The 19,219-nt window shown below is 42.3% G+C and overlaps 1 protein-coding gene across 7 annotated transcripts in view; it reads right to left on the bottom strand.

The window, feature by feature from the left end:
* The window catches only part of DIS3L2 (DIS3 like 3'-5' exoribonuclease 2), a 351,641-nt gene that overhangs the window by 280,444 nt on the left and 51,978 nt on the right, over positions 1-19,219 (bottom strand). For all 7 annotated transcript variants that reach the window (XM_019838866.3, XM_011285625.4, XM_011285626.4 and 4 more), the window contains 4 exons: positions 16,421-16,569; positions 15,720-15,877; positions 7,506-7,559; positions 363-464 (listed from right to left, as the gene is read on the bottom strand). In XM_019838866.3, coding sequence (XP_019694425.2) covers positions 363-464; positions 7,506-7,559; positions 15,720-15,877; positions 16,421-16,472 — 366 coding nt within the window. In that variant the 5' untranslated portion in view covers positions 16,473-16,569. The remainder of the gene's footprint in view (positions 1-362; positions 465-7,505; positions 7,560-15,719; positions 15,878-16,420; positions 16,570-19,219) is intronic.

Raw genomic sequence — 19,219 nt, 5'->3', positions numbered from 1 at the left:
GCAAGAATGTATGAAGACTGCCACCCTCCCCATGACTTTGTCTTTCCGGTTCTCCCAGTATTTAATGTGGAAAATAATACATATCAAGTTTGAATGTGCCCTGCAAGCTTTTATTCTCTCCTAAAAATTACCAGAAACCAATGCAAGGCATGTGAAGGGAAGACAGGTCACAAGGGAGGGAGCAAGGAGAACAACTCAAATCATTAGCTGTCTGCCCATCAGATGCTTCTAAGTTCCCAGCATTCCATGGCCTGCTTCTTAGAAGAGTCCATGACTGCTTCAGTTTATGATGTCTCCCCGATGCACCATGGAATGAAAAGGCCCTGAGGACTCTATTATTAGAAAAGGAAATTTTAACTTACCTTCCACTGCTCTTCTGGAAGCAGCTTCACGACCACCAGATCCCCATTCAAGGCTCTATTACGAGCAACAACACCATCAATAAAAATGTCTCGATCACCATCCTAGGTTGGAGAGAGAAAACAGTCACCTTACCAAGGCCTGGAACCAAAACTCACTTCCTTGGTTTAAAAGTTGTGAACTCTACAAACTGTCCACTGACCTAACAAGAATACTAGTACCCAGCCACAAACAGACCTAGTGGGAAATCAGTCTTTGGAACTAGCAGAAATGGGGATGAACATATAAGAGCAGGTTAACAGAATGTTAAAAAACATTTTTTTTAAATATAAGGGAAGATCTCCTATAGGCAGACCAAAAACAAACAAAAATATATAACGCAAAAAACTGAGGCTGCATGCTTTCCTAATTGGAATGAGAAAGGAGTAAGTGATCCTTTCTTGTTTGACATAAAGCATGATGATACATTTTCTACACTAACTGAATTTTTTTTAAGTATCAAAGAAGGGTAAAAAGTAGCCAATTTGCAAGCAAACAGAAGAACAATAAAATATAATCCCCCAAGAAAACCAACTGGGGGCAGGAGCAGCAACCAGCTCTAGGAATTGGGTTCTCCAAGGAAGGAACTAGCAAAAGCATACTCCTCCCCCGCCGCCGGGCAAGTGGCACAGAAAGCAAAGTACGGTTGTTTTGATGGAGACCTAAGTAGAAGACAAAGAAGGAAAGGAAAGGGACAGGAGATTCATGAAGCATTCTCACACTCCTCCACCTGTCTGACTGAGGAGCAGGGTGAACTTGGACCCCCCTCCCTCACCCCCTGTGAACACAAAGCACGGGACACCTACATCCTTGACCACATGCTTACAAATAACCCACTTACAGCAGTAAAGCCCTAGTGAACTCCCCAGGTATCAACTACTAAACTTACACAGAGGCCAGAGTCTTCCTAGTAAGCCAAATTACTTTGCAAAAAACACTCAGATGGAAAAGAGAGCTAAGGAAAACCACCCCTTCAGCAGTAAGGGTCCATGAAAAAAAAATGAAGTATTTTTAAAACGTTCATCAACAAACAGCCAAACATGTACTCGAATCCTTTTATCCTTCTGAAGGTTTATATGGAGTGCTTCTTTTCAGCAAATAAAAGAGAAATAAAATATTTATTTTTCTTAAAGGAAATAATAGCAAACAGGCATAGAAACCACCACTCAAAATTTGTTAATAGAGGCACTTGATTCGATAAGATTTAACACTCAACGAGCTAAAGGCGATTACTGTAACATTTCAGTTAAAACTGAAATGAGCATCCCCAATTCACCAAACCTGTCCCACCACCACCAAAAATGGGACTCTAGGCAGTCAGCATTTTTTATAGTTTCCAATTACAAGCCATTAGAGACCTTTTAGAACAGTTTTTCTGTTCAATTTCCAATCTAACCATGGGCTCACAGCTGTGGCCTACAGGGTTGCCAAACCTGACCCACCCGAGTCCCTGAGGTACCGCTACTGTGTTAGCCACATAGACAGTTACTGCTGTTAACCTCACGTCGAGCTTCTCACAGATACAAGGAAGAAACAACCAATAAACGGAGAGTGAACAACTGAAGTGTGGCACATCACCACCAACTGCTGCCTTCTGCAATTTACATAGCGACAGGACCTCTCCAACTTCCCTGGGATGAAAAGAGAGCTGTCTGGAGGTCATCCCAACCCATTATCACGTGTCAAAACATATGAAACGAAACGTCTCTTTCATAAGCAGGTACACCACCCTTAACGCAAAGATTTAAGATGATAAGAGACTGGTATTGTCATATTTCCATCCCAAGAAACCAAGAAAAGCAGACAGTATACAAAAAAAAAAAAAAACACACACACACACACAAAACCTCAAACAATATACAAATCTACAGGTATTGCATCACTACTCAGCTCTTACAAAACCCTGTACTTGTTGCAGAACCTCTTATTTTAAAGACAGTAAACTTGGGAACAGCTCAATATTAAAAGTTTGATTCTGGGGCTCCTGGGTGGCATAGTCGGTTGAGCGACCGACTTCGCCTCAGGCCATGATCTCACGGTTTGTGAGTTCGAGCCCCGAGTCGGGCTCTGTGCTGACAGTTCAGAGCCTGGAGCCTGCTTCACATTCTGTGTCTGCCTCTCTCTCTGCCCCTCCCTCACTCATGCTCTGTCTGAGAAATAAATAAACATTAAAAAAAAATTTTTTTTAAAGTTTGATTCACCCCCACTTGACTACTTAAAAAAATTGTTTTAATGTTTGTTTATTTGGGGGGAGGGGAGAGAGGGAGAGAGAGGGAGACATAGAATCCAAAGCAGGCTCCAGGCTCTGAGCTGTCAGCACAGAGCTGAGGGTGCTTAACCGACTGGGCCATCCAGGCACGCCCTTGACTACTTTTAAAGGCCAAAGAGTTCAGTTCTTTATTTGAATTCCAAAGACTAGCTCTACCCACCCACACCCAGAAAGAGTAGGGGAAAAAAATTGACTAATGAACAACCCTAGAGGAAATATAAAGAGATCTGGGGGTAATCTAAGTAAATACTTAGCAGGGGCGCGTGGGTAGTTAGGTCGGTCAAGCATCCGACTTTGGCTCAAGTCATGATCTTGCGGTTTGCGAGTTCAAGCCCAGTGCTGGGCTCTGTGCTATCGGCATGGAGCCTGCTTCAGGTTCCCTGTACCCCCCTCTGTCTGCCCCTCCCCCGGTTGCATGGACGCACATGTGTGTTCTCTCTCTCTTTCTCTCTAAAATAAACGTTAAAAAAAAATACTTACGAGGCTTTGGAGAGGGGAGGACAACCAAGAGCATTCCCTATTGATGCAATAGCTCCCTTTGGGCCAAATAAATTCCACAGATGTTCAAAGGTGCCTCCCATGACAAGATGCACAAAAAAGTTATAAAACTTCTTACACCAACATATTCAGAATGGAGCTTATGTTATTTGTAAAAAGCCAAGTTTCTATATCTAGTCTATTTCTCCTCTTTATCCTATTCCAAATAGGACAAAGAGGCATCTCAATAATACCAATTTATCTTGGTTTGCTTGAAAGTCACATGGTTTTATTCTAACTCTGTATCTTACTTTTACTGAGAACTCTAGGAGGCTGGCAGGTACATATATAAGTGACTTGTCCCATGTATTTTGGCTTTGTCAAAAGAAAATGAAAATCAACTTTCTATCAGTAGAAATTATAATGAACCTAAGTCAACAGCCCCCAAAATGAAGTACTTTATTAAAACCAAGTGATGATGGGGCGCCTGGGTGGCTCACTTGGTTAGGCGACCAACTTCAGCTCAGGTCATGATCTCGCAGTTCGTGAGTTCGAGCCCCACGTCGGGCTCCATGCCGACAGCTCAGAGCCTGGAGCCTGCTTCAGATTCTGTGTCTCCCCCTCTCTCTACCCCTCCCCTGTTCATGCTCTGTGTCTCTCTGTCTCTCAATAATAATAAATACACGTTAAAAATAATTAAAAAAAAAAAAAGTGATGATGAATTACTGTTCTTAGCCTATTGACTTAAGTAGACATTTTAACACAGCAAATGACATTGTGTAAGTTCACAACTTAGTTTTTAAAGTTAGTAAGAACCTAAATAATCAAACCTAGTGTATTTTTGTTATCTCCAAAAACTTTAGAAATTTAAATTAGAATTTGGAATTTTTAAGTTGTAAGAAACATTAGAGAATCTAGTCCACCCCTCGTTTTACAAATAAGAAAACTCTTCAATTTCCTATCATCAGGGTCGGGGCTACATCTTCTTTACTATCAATTCCTGTCTTTACTCCCCATGCTAAAGCAGGGGACAGTAACATTCAGTCCCTGGTTCTGACATCCTACTCCTAGTCCACCTGCGAGCATTTTTCCAGTTCATACTCGACATGGACATGAGCTACATATGCTCATATATCCAGACCAATGGTGGCTGTGGGGTTTATCTACATGCAATTTATTGCCTCCACTATCTCCCTCCTCAATACTTTCTATAATGCCTCTAAAAACTTAAGCTGACCAAAAAACCCCACAAAACTAGAATGCAGGACTGTTCCCGTATCTACAACCAAAACTTACAACTAGGCTTTGATAGAGCTTTTGCAGTCAGTTCTTAGTTACTTAAAGGTGAATCATTCAGCACTTTTTTACCTCTGAGACAATATTACTACTCCATTAGTGCCAAATAAGAGAATAAAAGAGGCATAAAAATAAGCCAATCCTAATATCACAACTGTCTAAAAGATTCTTAATAGGACATGCCAAAAATACAATTTCAAGTAGGAGAACAACTTGGGCTTTTGAAACATCAATAACTTTTGCTTCTTAACTTCCTTTAACAAGCCCAATTAAACTGTGGCAACACATCATTTGCAAATTTAGGTCATATGAATTTAAATTATAGGAACCTAACTAGGCCCCACATTTTAGAGGACCTTTACTCTGGCCCTTCTCCAGTCACACTCCTCTCCATAAGTAGGGAATTCTAAGGGCCAAACAGATGAGCATCCCTGGGGTAATCAGCTCCAAGTTCACTTCCAGGGCATACACAGGCATCTTCCCCGGGTCTGTCTGCCCGAAGGCAGACCACAGTCACTGGTGGCACCCATTGGACTTGACAGGTGGCTAAAGGACAGGTATTTGCAAGGCATGTGGAAAGAACTTGGACATGTGGGATATGATAAGATGCTCACATAAGTGCATGCAAGCACCCTCACTGATGGGGGAGGTGGGCGGGCAGCAAAGAGGGAAGACAGGATTGGGAAGGGAAGAAGGGTAGGCCAGAGGTGGACCCTCTCCATGCACCCACACTTCAGCATGGAGCTCCAAGGAGTCTGAGAATTCTACATTTGAACCCAGGTACACAGAGGTATTTTTGGCAAGAAATATGTTTTATTTGTTATGAATGTGTTAACAGTTTGCTAGTTTGATTTATACTCTTAAATATTTATTATTATAAAGTATGCATGCCTCCATTTGTATTCTTGTCCTGAGCCCCACACCTCTTAGGAACCAGCCTAACATGGATCCAACTCAGGGAAATTCAATACTGTGTATTCAGAGAAGAAAGAAAATAAGCAATAAAATTTTCAAAAGGTTCTGTGGAGCTCCCCTTAACATTCCAATCGATGACAGCAAACTTCAGTGAACACAGGAGACAGGAGATTTATAATCTGCTCAGCTCCCAGGTGTCTCTCAGGATGAACTCCTTACTGCACAGGGTATGATTCTCATGCTTAAAAATCCATGTTTTTCATGGGGCGCCTGGGTGGCGCAGTCGGTTAAGCGTCCGACTTCAGCCAGGTCACGATCTCGCGGTCCGTGGGTTCGAGCCCCGCGTCAGGCTCTGGGCTGATGGCTCGGAGCCTGTTTCCGATTCTGTGTCTCCCTCTCTCTCTGCCCCTCCCCCATTCATGCTCTGTCTCTCTCTGTCCCAAAAATGAATAAACGTTGAAAAAAAAAATTAAAAAAAAAAATCCATGTTTTTCATACACCGGGGCCCCTATTATAATCAAGCTCCTTCAACTGGTATGCCAACGAATAAATGGTAATTCTTTCTAATGTAGAGAAAATGCTAGTTATGCTGGATTTACTGAGAGATTATCTGTCTCCAACAAGGCATATTCCTAAGAGTATTCATGGGTAATTTTTATGATTACTGAATGTGATTTTCATCTTATGAGCAAACTTGAGAATCTTAACACCATGTAAGCAGTGTTTCCACTGAACGATAAAACTACTCCTGCAGGTAAGTTATGCCACAAAGCTGACCCTCAGTTATACAATCAAAGTACGAGGGTCAGCATATCTAGCACATCCCATCACAGGAACAGAATAGGATTCAGAGAGAACAATGTAACATGCCAGTGATACTTTTTATCTAACCCAAGCCGTAAGACTGAACTTGAGAAACAAATGTGAATCCTTGGCTTCTGTAGGACAAGAAAAAAAGAACTACACTGAGCTTGGGAACAGATCTTAAAAGTTATTGTGACACAACTACCACCTGTGAAGCACATGACTGAGCTTGTATTCTCACTAAACTTGTCATTTAACATCATGAAATATGTTAACCAAAATATATATATATATATGTATATATATATATATATATATATATATGTGTGTGTATTCCATTCCCTCATCAATAAGCTCAAATTTATTCCTATGCTCTCTTCCACCGTTAAAACATCTATAAATGGGGGCACCTGGGTGGCTCAGTCGGTTGAGCGTCCAAACTCTCGATTCTGGCTCAGGTCATGATCTCATGGTTTGTGGGATTGAGCCCCCCATCAGGCTCCGTGCCGACAGCACAGACCCTGCTTGGGTTTCTCCTCTCTCTCCTGCTGCCCCACTCCCCAGGTCATACTTGCATGCGCGCACACACACACGCTCGCTCGCTCTCTCTCTGTCTCTCTCTCTCCCCCTCTCAAAATAAATCTAAATCTAAATCTAAAAAAAAAATCTATAATTCTATGGCTATCTTATTTATGGCAGCCTGGAAAAGTCACGTCAGGAATTTGAGAATGTTGCTCTCCTAGCTTTCACAATCAAGCCTTATCCAGAGACCTCCTGCTAACGATATGTCAGAGTGAACTTCCCTTAACAGGAGAGAGCCTGTTAAAATGAATCAGGAGGGTATAAAAACCCAATGGTGAAGAGCCTTATACCAAGTCCCATCACCTGCATAGAAGTGAAGTGAGAAACTCTGACCAAAAAGAAAAGAAGCATTACACGTTATTTTTGGACATATTTGCAAATTAGCTCACGCAGTAGATCGAAAGTAGATAGCGTGTTTAGGAAAGATTAACTTAAATCAGCAGAAAAACCCATAAATCCTTTTAGGCTATAAACCAAGGGCATTCAACTGCAAAAACTAGTGGGCGTCTGTGTGGGTTCAGCTGCTCTCTGCAGCCCTAGTAACAAGTACTGTCCCCTTTACTCGCAGTGTGGGCTTAAGACGGGCAGAAGGGGTTGTTAGCCAAAGACAAATTTTGCTTATTTAAATTTGAAACAAATCCTTGCCCATCCTCGATTTTGTTTTACTACTCTGCTTTTTAGTTAGAATATATGATTTCAGTTTCAGAGCACATCTAAAAAATTAACTGTGACATTAAGTTTATTATAAAGTTATTGAACTTACCGGGGAAGGAATGAAGGCTTCATGAAACTTCTTTGGATTAATTCTCAATACACCCTTTAAAATAAAAAATAAAATCTGTGAAAATCTAGTTATACACTTAGAATTTTTCCATATGTATGTTATTCTCCAATAAAACGTTTTTAAATTAATTAAACAGCTCGATCTAGGAAACGACTCAGGCATATGCGAACCACTCGTAAACTGCGTGAAACATGATTTATATCGATGTCTGGAACACAAGGTTCCATCGAAGACTGAAAGCTCACACTGGCACCTTGCTGTGAACGGGCAGAGGTGAGGAGCGGCAGAGCAGCAACTACTGGGATTTTACGTGCCCCCGGACGCCGGTCTTCACATTTAAACTTTTACTTTGAGAACAAGGTTATGTGGGGATTACGCCTCGCTATATAATGGCCTTTTTTATTCACGGAGACCTTGCCATGCTTGCTCATGTCTGTGACAATTTTCAAAGTGATACAGGTTGACTTCCAACCTGGATACTCAACCTTGAGAGACCAGATGCATATTTTTTTACTGTGGCACTTCTGCAGAGCCAAATGAGTCAATAATTCAAAATGGTCCAGAACCAGCTCTTAATGTAAATGGGAATCCTGACTCCAACAGCCAGGCCACCCAGTCTGCCTTCAACTTCATGTTATTCCAGCACCAAATCAGGGTCTGCTTCTATTTACGCACAGGGGTGCAGGTGGGGGCCGCCTTCAATAGCAGTTCAGTATTTTAGGCTCTTGCAGGAAGCTGTAACCCTCCCAAGGTTCCAGCTGCATTTGAAGGCCACCGGAACACATGGATAGAGGCGGTTATTTTCCTAAGAGCCAGACTCAAAAGGTGTCTTGAGAAAGTGTTTTAAATAACATTTCCCCCCTAAAATGTTGAAAGACTCGAAGATATGTTAATTAACAAAATAGGTGAGAGCATAAAATAAAGTAGAAAATAGTCCTTCCCTCCACCGGTGCACCATGTTTAAATGTTTAAATTACAAACTCCCATGTCACAGTTTATACTATTGTTGTTAACATCCTAAGTGGACGTAATTCAAGATTTATTGAATACTGGCTACGTTCAAGATCCTGAGACACACATTGTGGAGAGAGAGTGGTGATCAAGCTCGGTCCTTGCTTCTAAAGTAAAATATGAAGAACTCTGCAAGTAAGGACACAGCTTACTCTCGGCTGGGGGCACTAGGAAAGGCTCCAGAGACAGTGTCTGATCCGCTCGTTGACAGAGGAGAAAAATTCACAGATAAATCCGAAGGGAAGTACAGGCAGAGAACGCCACATAAGCAAGAGTGCTTAAGAGGCCAACTACTCTTTTTTTTTTAATTTTTTTTTAACGTTTCTTTATTTTTGAGACAGAGAGAGACAGAGCATGAACAGGGGAAGGGCAGAGAGAGAGGGAGACACAGAATCGGAAACAGGCTCCAGGCTCTGAGCTGTCAGCACAGAGCCCGACGCGGGGCTCGAACTCACGGACCGCGAGATCTTGACCCGAGCCGAAGTCGGACGCTTAACCGACCGAGCCACCCAGGCGCCCCGAGGGCAACTACTCTTGCCCCACGATGTTGTAACTCTGCTCAGGGTAGGGGGGTGGGGGGGTGGGGTGGGAGACAAGGCCAGCAGAGCTCTCTGAGGCCAGTTCCTTTTCATGAATGTCACTGAAATTTCACTTCTAGAATAGCTGTCTCTTGTTGGAGGAGGGAGATAAAAGGCTTATTACATTTATCCTCAATTTTTATCCACTCCCTCAACACAATTTCCTGAAGACTAGCATGACAGGCACTATGCTAAGTGATGCGGACACGATGGAGAGTAATAAAAGTCTCTGCCTCATAAAGTGTAGTGTCTAGTGAGGGGAAGACACTCCAAATAAAGTCAATTCACTGAAGTTAAAGTTTTTAAAAACTCATTTTCTGATTCCAAGCATTGCTTTCTGATCTAAGGTTTGTTTTGGGTTTTTTTCCCCCCTCACTTGATGTTCTTCTAGCAAAAGAATACATCTGTCTTTGTCTTATTCATCTGCAAAAGTCTAGGACTTCCATTTCTTAATTTTTTTTAATGTTTATTTATTTTTGACAGAGAGAGACAGACAGAGCGTGAGTGGGGGAGGGGCAGAGAGAGAGGGAGACACAGAATCCAAAACAGGCTCCAGGCTCTGAGCTGTCAGCACAGAGCCCCATGCAGGGCTCGAACTCACGAACTGCGAGATCATGACCTGAGCCAAAGTTGGACGCTCAACCCATTGAGCCACCCAGGCGCCCCTAGGACTTCCATTTTCATATTTTTATGACCATCACCTAATCTACCCAAACCCTCATCACTCATCTTCCTCCTTAACCCTCTCCTAGGCCTGAACTTGATCAGTGAGGCCCCTACAATGCTCCATCTTTCCCTGAATGCTCCTGTGCTTCCTGACTTAACTGAAACCCAGCTGTCCCTGACAGGATCACTCCCCTTGATGTGCTCTCAAAGGGAGTCTATTTTATCTCTCCTATCCCATGTATCTCAGGGACCAGAAGAAGAATGTTTGTCCCCTGCTTCCCCATTGAGCTTTTAAAATTATTTTTTTCCTCCATTCTTGATCAAAACCAAGATCCTCTGAAGATCATATCATTAGCTCCTGCTATACCTCCTCAGTGCTATCACTTTCAAGCCTTCTGATCATATCTCTGATTCCCTAGTGCTCTGACTCGTAGCTCACTGTCTTCCTCTGCACCCCCATCCCTATAAACACTCATGGAACTTCGCATCCATAGGGTTGACCACACAACCCTAGCCAGTCACTCTAGCCACCTGTTCCTCCACCCACCCTACCCACTCTCCCCTGTGTTCACGGCTGTCTCTTGGCATCAGTGCTAATGACACCAACTCTATAAACATGAAAACTCAAGCATCATACTTTCTGATCACGATCTTCTATCCTTGCATCTCACTTAAGGTAAATACCCCACTTCAACAATGTCTTGTCTTCACTAAGACTTCCAACCCATGGACTTGACCATATTTTGTCTCCACACTATGTTTAGTCCCTGCCTTGGCCACCTAGTTGCCATGGCCTGTCATTACCTCCTGCCCTGGCAAACCCTGAGCCCTGGGTCCACTCTCCCTCTTCTATTTGACTGGCAAGTCCTCGCTCTCAGTTCACCCCAATTACCTGCCTTCTCCGTGCCTGCACCCAAGGAGCTGAATGTTACTGGAGAAAAATACCACATGACTGGGCTAATTAGCTAACTTGGCCATCACAAACATGTTTTATTGGGCTCACAGGATGTTTGAGAATACTTAAAGCAAAGGAATTTCACACAGAAATATGTATGTTCACATTTTCTTGAAAAGCCAGCTAACCCTCCGTGGGCAGCAACCCCCTGAGTTGAGTAACAAAGGTTTCTCCTATAGCCATCAAAAAAAATCTCAAATGACACTTACATTAAGTCTACTACGTGTTACATACTGTTTTAAGAACTTTGTATCTATCAACTAATTTAACCCTCCAATCAAGTCTATGAGCTGGGTACTGCTGTCCTCCCTCTTACAAATGAGAACACCAAGATACTGAGAGGTGCCCACCTGCACACGACATCGAAGCCCAAGCCGTCTGGTTCCAGAGTCCTCGCCTGTGACTGCCTCAGACTGCCTCTCTGTTGGCCACACTCATCACCGGGGCCTCATCCCTCACTTGCGCCGTCTGCTCCCTTCCCTCCACACTCCAGCACCGCATTCCAACCCCCAGTCTTCCCCACCGCAGTGAACGGCAAAACTGTCCATCTCGTTGCTCAAGTCAAAACTTGGGAATTATGCTTATTCCTCCTTTCGCTTCAGCTTCGCATTTAAGCCATCAGCATCCTGCGAGGTCCGGCTCCACTCCTCACCATCCTCACGGCCGCCACCCGTGTTTTTGTACCTGCTTCACCCTGCTGGCCTTCTACAGGGTCGCCCAGCTCCCACTCGAGACTGTTCACCTCACAACTGCCGGAGAGATGTTTTTAAAGCATAAAGTCAATCATGCCCTCTCCCTACTGAAACCCCTCAGTGTTAATAAAATCCAACTCTCCAACACAGCCTACCTGTGGCAGCTGCCTCTCACTTATTCCCATATCGTAATTCCCTTCGCTCACTATGTCCAACAGCTTTCTTCATATTCCTCAGAAACACCGAGGCTTTTCCTGCCTGCCATTTTCCCACTGCCTGATCTCTCGGCCTATAATGTTCTGCGCCTAGTTCTCCTGAGAGCTGGCTCGTTGTCACCCTACACATCTCAACTCAGAAATCGCCTGCTCAGAGCAGCCTAACCATCCCATAGAAAGTGGCTCCCCCTAATTCTTCTTTCTCATCTTTCTTACTTCCCTAGTAGCACTCAGCACAGGCTGTAATTTCCTCTTTATGTCGTAGCTGTGTTTGCCTGTCTCCCCCAGTGAATGATCTATCTCACTCACTGGCATATGCCTGGCACTTAGCAGGCAGTCAAGAAACATGAGCTCATTACTGAATGTCTGCAGAGTTGAAGCTCTCCCACCAGCCCTGGAAGTAATGTTATGAAGATCATCTGCGCCTTCTAAATGCTGGTCAGTCCACTGTAATGTCACCTCTATTCTTTTTCATTCATACCCAAACATTCTCCAGCCGATTTCACTCGTAACAAATGATGGTCTTAGAAACTAACCCATCCTGTCCTCTCTTCCTGGACTAGGAATTCTTCCAAGATCCAATAACAACTTTATACCAATATTCTATTTAAGGGGGAACTCTGACATCATGCCTCAGCCTGCTCTGGGGGATCAACCTGAGCCCACCTTCGGCCAAAGCATCATCTGAGATCAGGAAACCAGCCAGGTCTACCATCCCACCCAGTGTCACCCTGGTCATCACCCCAAACCTAAGTCCCCTCCAGGCCTGTCTATCCCATACTCTCGTTTCTTCCAATATCTCCCATAATAATCCCCCTAGTTCAACACCTATGGAGAGAGAAAGTACATACGTATGATGTGAGAACTTGTTTATAACAACAAATTTTCAAAACTACATGTACATAATCATGTGTTACTGCTGGTCACTTCAAATACAAGGAAGAGATTCCTTTGGTCACCATGGACTCCGCGTCCCCACATAGGGCAAAACACCAATGAACTGTCAAATTATTGTTCAAAGCACTGAAAACAAAATAAAAATATTATCCTACTCCTATTTTAAAATATCTCCTTAATATCGCTCAATAAAAGTTTCTTCTCAGGATAGGGAGAAAAAAGGGATGTCACAATATACTCAAATTTGAACACAAAAGTTAACAAATACTTACAAGTATATCTAATAAGTTTAATTTTCTCCAGCAGCATTCAAATAGCTTTTCTTGTCTAGCTTTTTATCTTACCATCAAGGCCTGTACACATTAACTTCATATCAGAAAGCAGATGGACTCTGTTTCCCTGCCTCTGAAAATCTTATTTACAGTGTTGTATATTTCACACGGTGACCTCATATCTGGAACCCATTCCTCTCCCCATCTGCAGAGAACAACTGTTCTCATCTGTGGAGGGAGGCTCTGGCTGCAGAGTCTCATGATGTCACAAGCCAGGAGGAATCATTTACAAACTCCTGGGAAAGAGAGTTGTTATATTGATCAGCTTTTTGTTTTGTTTTAATATCAGCAAAGAGTTGCTTCAAAAGCAAAAGTTAATAGGAAGGAGCAAAACCTGTATCATCGTAGAATATTTTCTTCACCGTATCTCTAAAAATTCTGTAACCAAAGTTATAAGCAATTTTTCTTCCAAGTTATAACAACTGAGTTTCCCTCACTCTTCTTCAGAAGACAGTACCTTGATCCTTTATTTACTTTATCCTCAGTAAATAAATATTTACTCAATATAAACTTATTACGCATCAATCAAATGCCATGCACCGGGCTAATATGTGGGAATGAGAGACAACCCTACCCATAAGGAAATGAATGGCCTATTTGAGGAAACATAAATGCCAAGAAATGACAATAACTTTAGAATAAAGGGTAAACAACGAAGTCAGTTTCAGGAAATAGTCATGGCCAATTCTGCTTGGAGAATTAAAATAAGGTTTCTCAAAGGGGGTAACATTTAGATAGGGACTTAAAGGTCAAGTACAATTACATCAAGATAATGGGAGAAAGCATTCCAAGCACTAGGAACAGTGTGTACCGAGTCACAGAAAAAACAAAGAGCAGAGTTTTTACAGAAAAAGTCTTAAAGAGCAGGGTGAATAGAGCAACATGTACCTGGAGGAGAGTGGCAGGAGATGAAAATGAGAAAGGCACAAAGGGTCTTCGTACATGAAACAAGATGAAGGCCAAGAAACTTTAGATAACACAGACTTTGGTATGTGGACTCAATGATAAACAGCAAATGAATGGATTAATGAATGGACAAATGTCCAAACGCAGCTTCAACTCTGAGAGGCCTTGTCAAAGAAATCCAGGGAAAGTTTAAAAAAAAAAAAAAAAAAAAAAAAGCCAATAGTACCTCTAAAATCGTAGAGATCAATTTGTTTGTTAAAAAGTTTTCCATTCAAGAGTCAACAAAAATACTCAAAAAGATAAGTGCACCCCGTATTCACTACAGCATTATTTATAACAGACAAGCTATGAAAACAACCTAAGTGTCCACTGATGGATGAATGGATAAAGAAATTGTGGCGTATATACATGCACACACATATACAATGAATATTCCTCAGCAATTAAAAAAAAGGATGATATCTTGCCATTTGTGACCACATGAATGGACCTCAAAGCCATTATGCTAAGTGAAACAGGTCAGACAGAGAAAGACAAATACAGTATGGTCTCTGATATGTGGAATCTTTAAAAAAACAAACCAACCAACAAACAAACAAACAAAAAACAAGCTCAGGGATACAGATTAGTGGTTGCCAGAGGCTGGAGTATAAGGCATGAGCAGGGCGTAGAAACCAGGGGCTGAGGTGGGGGGGGTAGATAACAGGGTCAAAGGTTACAATGAAGAAAAAGAGTCTGTATTAATCATATGTGCACTTGAATACAGATAAATACAAAAAGGTGATTAAAAAGGAAAAGAAGACGACAGTGTGTGTTCATTGGCTGGATCTGCAGCCAAAGCCGCAAATATAGAAAGTGGGCTCTCAGGATGAGAGAAAATGGAACACAATCGACATTTTCAAGTGAGCTGGGTCACACACCGCAATACCTCTATACCAATCCAAAATTTATAGAGTTCATTCAAAGAATATGTGATCCTGCCTCCCTCTCCACCTCATTACCTATTTCCTGCCTCATATCTCATGCCTGAGGAGACCTAAGCTGCTTTACTCTATACTGTTTCACAAGTTCATGTCCCCATTAGTGCCACTGCCTCTCCACACCTTGTTACCGCACACGGATCACTCGTGCAATAGGCCCGAACTAGCCATCCTTCAATATCCATCAAGACGTCACCTCTACAGTCTTCCAGTTTCCCCCTAACATCCTTCCATACACCTTGGTAACACTTTTATTTGAGGGCTTACCATTTCTCCCCAAATCATCTGTTCACATGACTGCCTGCCCACCCTGGGCCAGGCGCTCAAAGAACAGAAAGACAGTCTCATCTGCCTTCACCTCGAGCGCACCCGGGCGGCACACTCCTAACCATGAACTGTTCCCGGCTCACAATGTGGGCTCAACAAACATTTGCTGAGCCAAACCAATGCATTAGTTTGTAAAAACATTTTGTAAATTATAAAGCACTCAACAAATATTGCCTGCTGCTGTTTACTATATCCTTTTCAACCCTATTCTTCAACATTTAGTATCCACGTGCTCCAGGCAAACTGAACTATCAACGTTTCTTAGAGCCAAACTCTATTTCCCACTTCTGTCTGGGTAGCTTACACTGATCTCTCTGTCTGTAAAGCACTTTCTCTTAGCTTCATTTATTCCAACTGCATCAATTGACGGCCTGGCCCAAATATATCCCTTCCAATAAAACATTCCTAGACAGACCTAAGTGGAAGTAACGGCCCCTTCCTCTCAAATCTCAGAGCACTCTGTCTGTCTTGTGGAGCTTACCACCTCTAACTGCACCATAGGGGTAAGAAGGTGAGTCCTGTGCCCATGAGCTCATCATTTCCGCACACAATGCAGAATAAACAGTTTAATGAGTAATAGGTTACTTCTGATTCCACATAGTCAAGGAATAGCCATCTAGTATGTTGTAAGCACCTGAATAAGTGTTCCTCTCTTCAAGCCTTCTGAAACATCCTCCTTGGACATGTAGGTTTCAAATATGCTCTTTTTCTTCCCTCGTACGGACTTGCTCTTTGCCTTTTTGTCACCTGGCGAAGCACCAACACCATGTGGGCCAACCACAGAGGACACACCTAGAAACATGAGGCAGCAATCAACTCTTTCCTCAACCAAACATCTCTATTTTTGTAACTGGAGACATTTTACCTTTTTATTTAGAAAGACCAATAAAAGAATGAAATGCTCTGATAATTATTTTAAATAGTAACAAAAAGGAAAGAATGGATTAGGAAACACGAATAAAATGTACACAGATGAGACTTGAGTTATAAGTCAGCACTACAACATGCACAGAACGTAATCTGAATAATGGGTTCAATATGCTTTCCTGTTTATAGACACAAACTTTTTTTTTAAATAGGAATTACTAAAAGACTGTCACTTTTCTGGAGGAAACTAAACAGCTGTGCTCAATATAACAATAAATTAAGACAACAAGACACCACACTTAATTCGAGAATAAATAACACAGAAGAATATTTAACAAGTCACCAAAAGAATTAGAGCCTCCCTTAGTCCTAAAACCCGCCCCGTAAGACCCGCCCTGCATTCCGTTCCACTTTTATTTTATTTCAGGTCTCCAGTTGCTAGAGTAGACTCCATTTTCCTTTTGCTACCTCTGGGGGTCCCCAGGGGCCGGAGGTTCAGCCTGCAGTCAGGATGGCTCATTACTGGTTCCAAGGTGACCTCTTCTCTCCAGATCCAGAGAGGCCTCCACTGCTCAGCTCAGAGTTCTTCCTGCCTTGAGTGGCTCAGGTGTCACTAGCTGAAACCAAAGAGAGATGGGTGACAGAAGAGCAGTTAACCTGGGGCCTTCTCTGCGCTCTCGGAAATTTAGTACGTGGATGATTAAAAACAATGTGGGGCCCCTCTTGGGTCCAGGTGTCACTTTCTCCTAGGCAGTCAGACGAACACACCATCTGTCCTGAGTCTCTTTTCAAGGTAACTGCTGTTAGGGCCACTTCAACTGAAAACCTCCACAAACAGTGCAATGAGGCAGAAATTAAAGAGTTCTGCAGTTCCGGGGCGCCTGGGTGGCTCAGTCAGTTAAGCATCCAACTTTGGTTCAGGTCAGATCTCGTGGTCCATGGGTTCCAGCTCAGAGCCCAGAGCCTGCTTCGTTGGAATTCTGTGTCTTCCTCTCTCTCTCTCTCTCTCTGCCCCTCCCCAACTTGCATGTGTGAGTGCACTCACTCCCTCTCTCTCTCTCTCTCTCTCTCTCTCTCTCAAAAATAAGCATTTTAAAAATTAAAAAAAAAAAAAAAGAGTTCTTTCTGCAGTTCCATTCAGCTTCTGAAATGGACAAGAGCAGGAGGGAATATAATTTTGAAGAAACAGGTATAAAGATCTAGAGTCTAAAGGCTGTAACGAAATAGGTACTAAACTAGGCTCAAAAGATGCAGCATTTACTAAGCATTAAACATTGGACAAATGATGTTCATCTATGAAACCAAGTAAATATTCCTTGGAAATCATCAGCAAAAAAAAAAAACTAATTCACTACCACAACCGGATATCCAGAACTATGCAAGGAACCCCAGGTGGTTCACTGGCTTTCCAAAAATGGCAATACTGTAGTTAGACATCTATTTCCCTACTCTTACCTGACATCACTTCAAACCAATCATCTGACCAAAAGCTCAGGCAGCTGCTTCTAAGGAATATAAGGCAGCTGCCTGGATCAGTGGACTGGAATCCAGGGCCCTGGAGCTGGCCCCTGGCCTTCCACCTGGATATTGAACACATCATCACAACTTCTACTTTCTACTCTCAGCTGGCCACCAGCCCAGGGATTTAAGCCTATACTTGCAAATTTCCAAAATCCTGGTGGGCAGGCTTCTTTCCCATAAAATGGATCAAGATGTCATTCTCAACACTAGCTTCCATTTCCTGTAAATTTCCCACACACATCCTTCACTGAAATGACATAATTTGTCTTTAAAGTGAAATTAATACTAACTCAGGAAAAGAGAAGCTACAAAGGGTAATAAGCCACTTAGCAATACATGAAGAGATTCAAGGATAAAGTAAAAAAAATTACAAAAGGGAGAGAAGCAGATGGTCTTAGATAAACAAGGTAATGGGAAGGACACACAGAGGAGGCCAGACTGTCTGACGGTTTAATTCAGAATGCATTCACCCACTCGTTAATTCAACAAATACTTCTACAATGTACTGCACTAGGCACAATGAAGAATACAAAAGCTAATTAGATTTATAAAAATCATTCTGAAATAATACAAGTTAGGAAGTGATAAGCACTACATTTTTTTAACTATGGGTAAATGTACATATGATGGCCGAAGGAAAGTATCTCCAGGTCAGGAAATCTGAGAGCTTCAGGAAAGATGTTAAGGTCTTAAGAACTGAGAATGTGAGAAAAGCACACTGCTGGCAAAAGGAAGCAAAAATAGAGACACAAACAGGAAAACACACGCAGGTTCTTACAACATTAATCCATCTGGGTAGAGCCCAGCCTATATGAAGGGAGGCAGTGGCAAGGAAAATAAGTTGGAAGGTTTAGAAAAGCATCCCGTTTTTCAAAGGCAGTAGGGAATTTCTGAACCATGGATGAGCAGAAGAGAAGAACAACAGATCAGAACTGTGTTTCAGGAAAAATGAACCCAGTACAAGATTCAGAGTCGTCTCGGGCTAAGAAAGAGAGCAGCAGCTACACCTTAGGAAAGAACCAGAGCAGACTCAGAGAAAGGAAGGAAGGCCTGAACCAGGGTTGAACAAGCACACACTGAAAAGAAGAAACCCATGACATGGATTACACAGGACAAATTGGCACCACTTGGCAACCAGGCAGATCTGAAGTCTCAAGAGCACAGAAGTGGTGGCAACTGTTCAAGATTTTAAGCAAGGAGACTGGGAAATCACAATGTCACTGAGTTAGAGAAGATAATGAATTCTACTTAGGGTATTATATATCACTACATGAATACATACCTCCATGTATACCTATATACATGGAAATATGTACCTCTACGTATATACCCCTACCCCAAATACTTGGAAACTAGAGCATAATTTAGATAAATTAGCCAGTCATTTGCATAAAAATGGTAACCCAGAGTTTTCTAGAATGGACAAGATTGCCAAGAAAGGGTAAACTGATACAGAAGGGGCCCAGGACAAAATCTGGGTTAGGGCAACTTTTAGGAAATGCAAATAAGAAGTAGAAAATATAACTAAGAAGTAGAAAATATAACCAAAAAGGTAACAAAGATGTAGGAAAAGAACGAACAGAGTCAAATGTTACGAAAACAAGGGGGAAAATAACTTCCAAAGGAGAACAAGTTAATGATCTCGGTTTGCAACCATTACTAAGAATACAATTCATGGCAGCCTTGGGTAAGGTGAAAGGTTGGGGGCAAGCTGCAAGCAGGAAAAAGACAATACAAAAACAAAAG

Source organism: Felis catus, chromosome C1, assembly GCF_018350175.1.
Source record: "Felis catus isolate Fca126 chromosome C1, F.catus_Fca126_mat1.0, whole genome shotgun sequence".
Classification (NCBI taxonomy): Eukaryota; Metazoa; Chordata; class Mammalia; order Carnivora; family Felidae; genus Felis; species Felis catus.
Note: the sequence above shows the minus strand (reverse complement) of the source record. Positions and strands in the feature narration are given on the sequence as shown.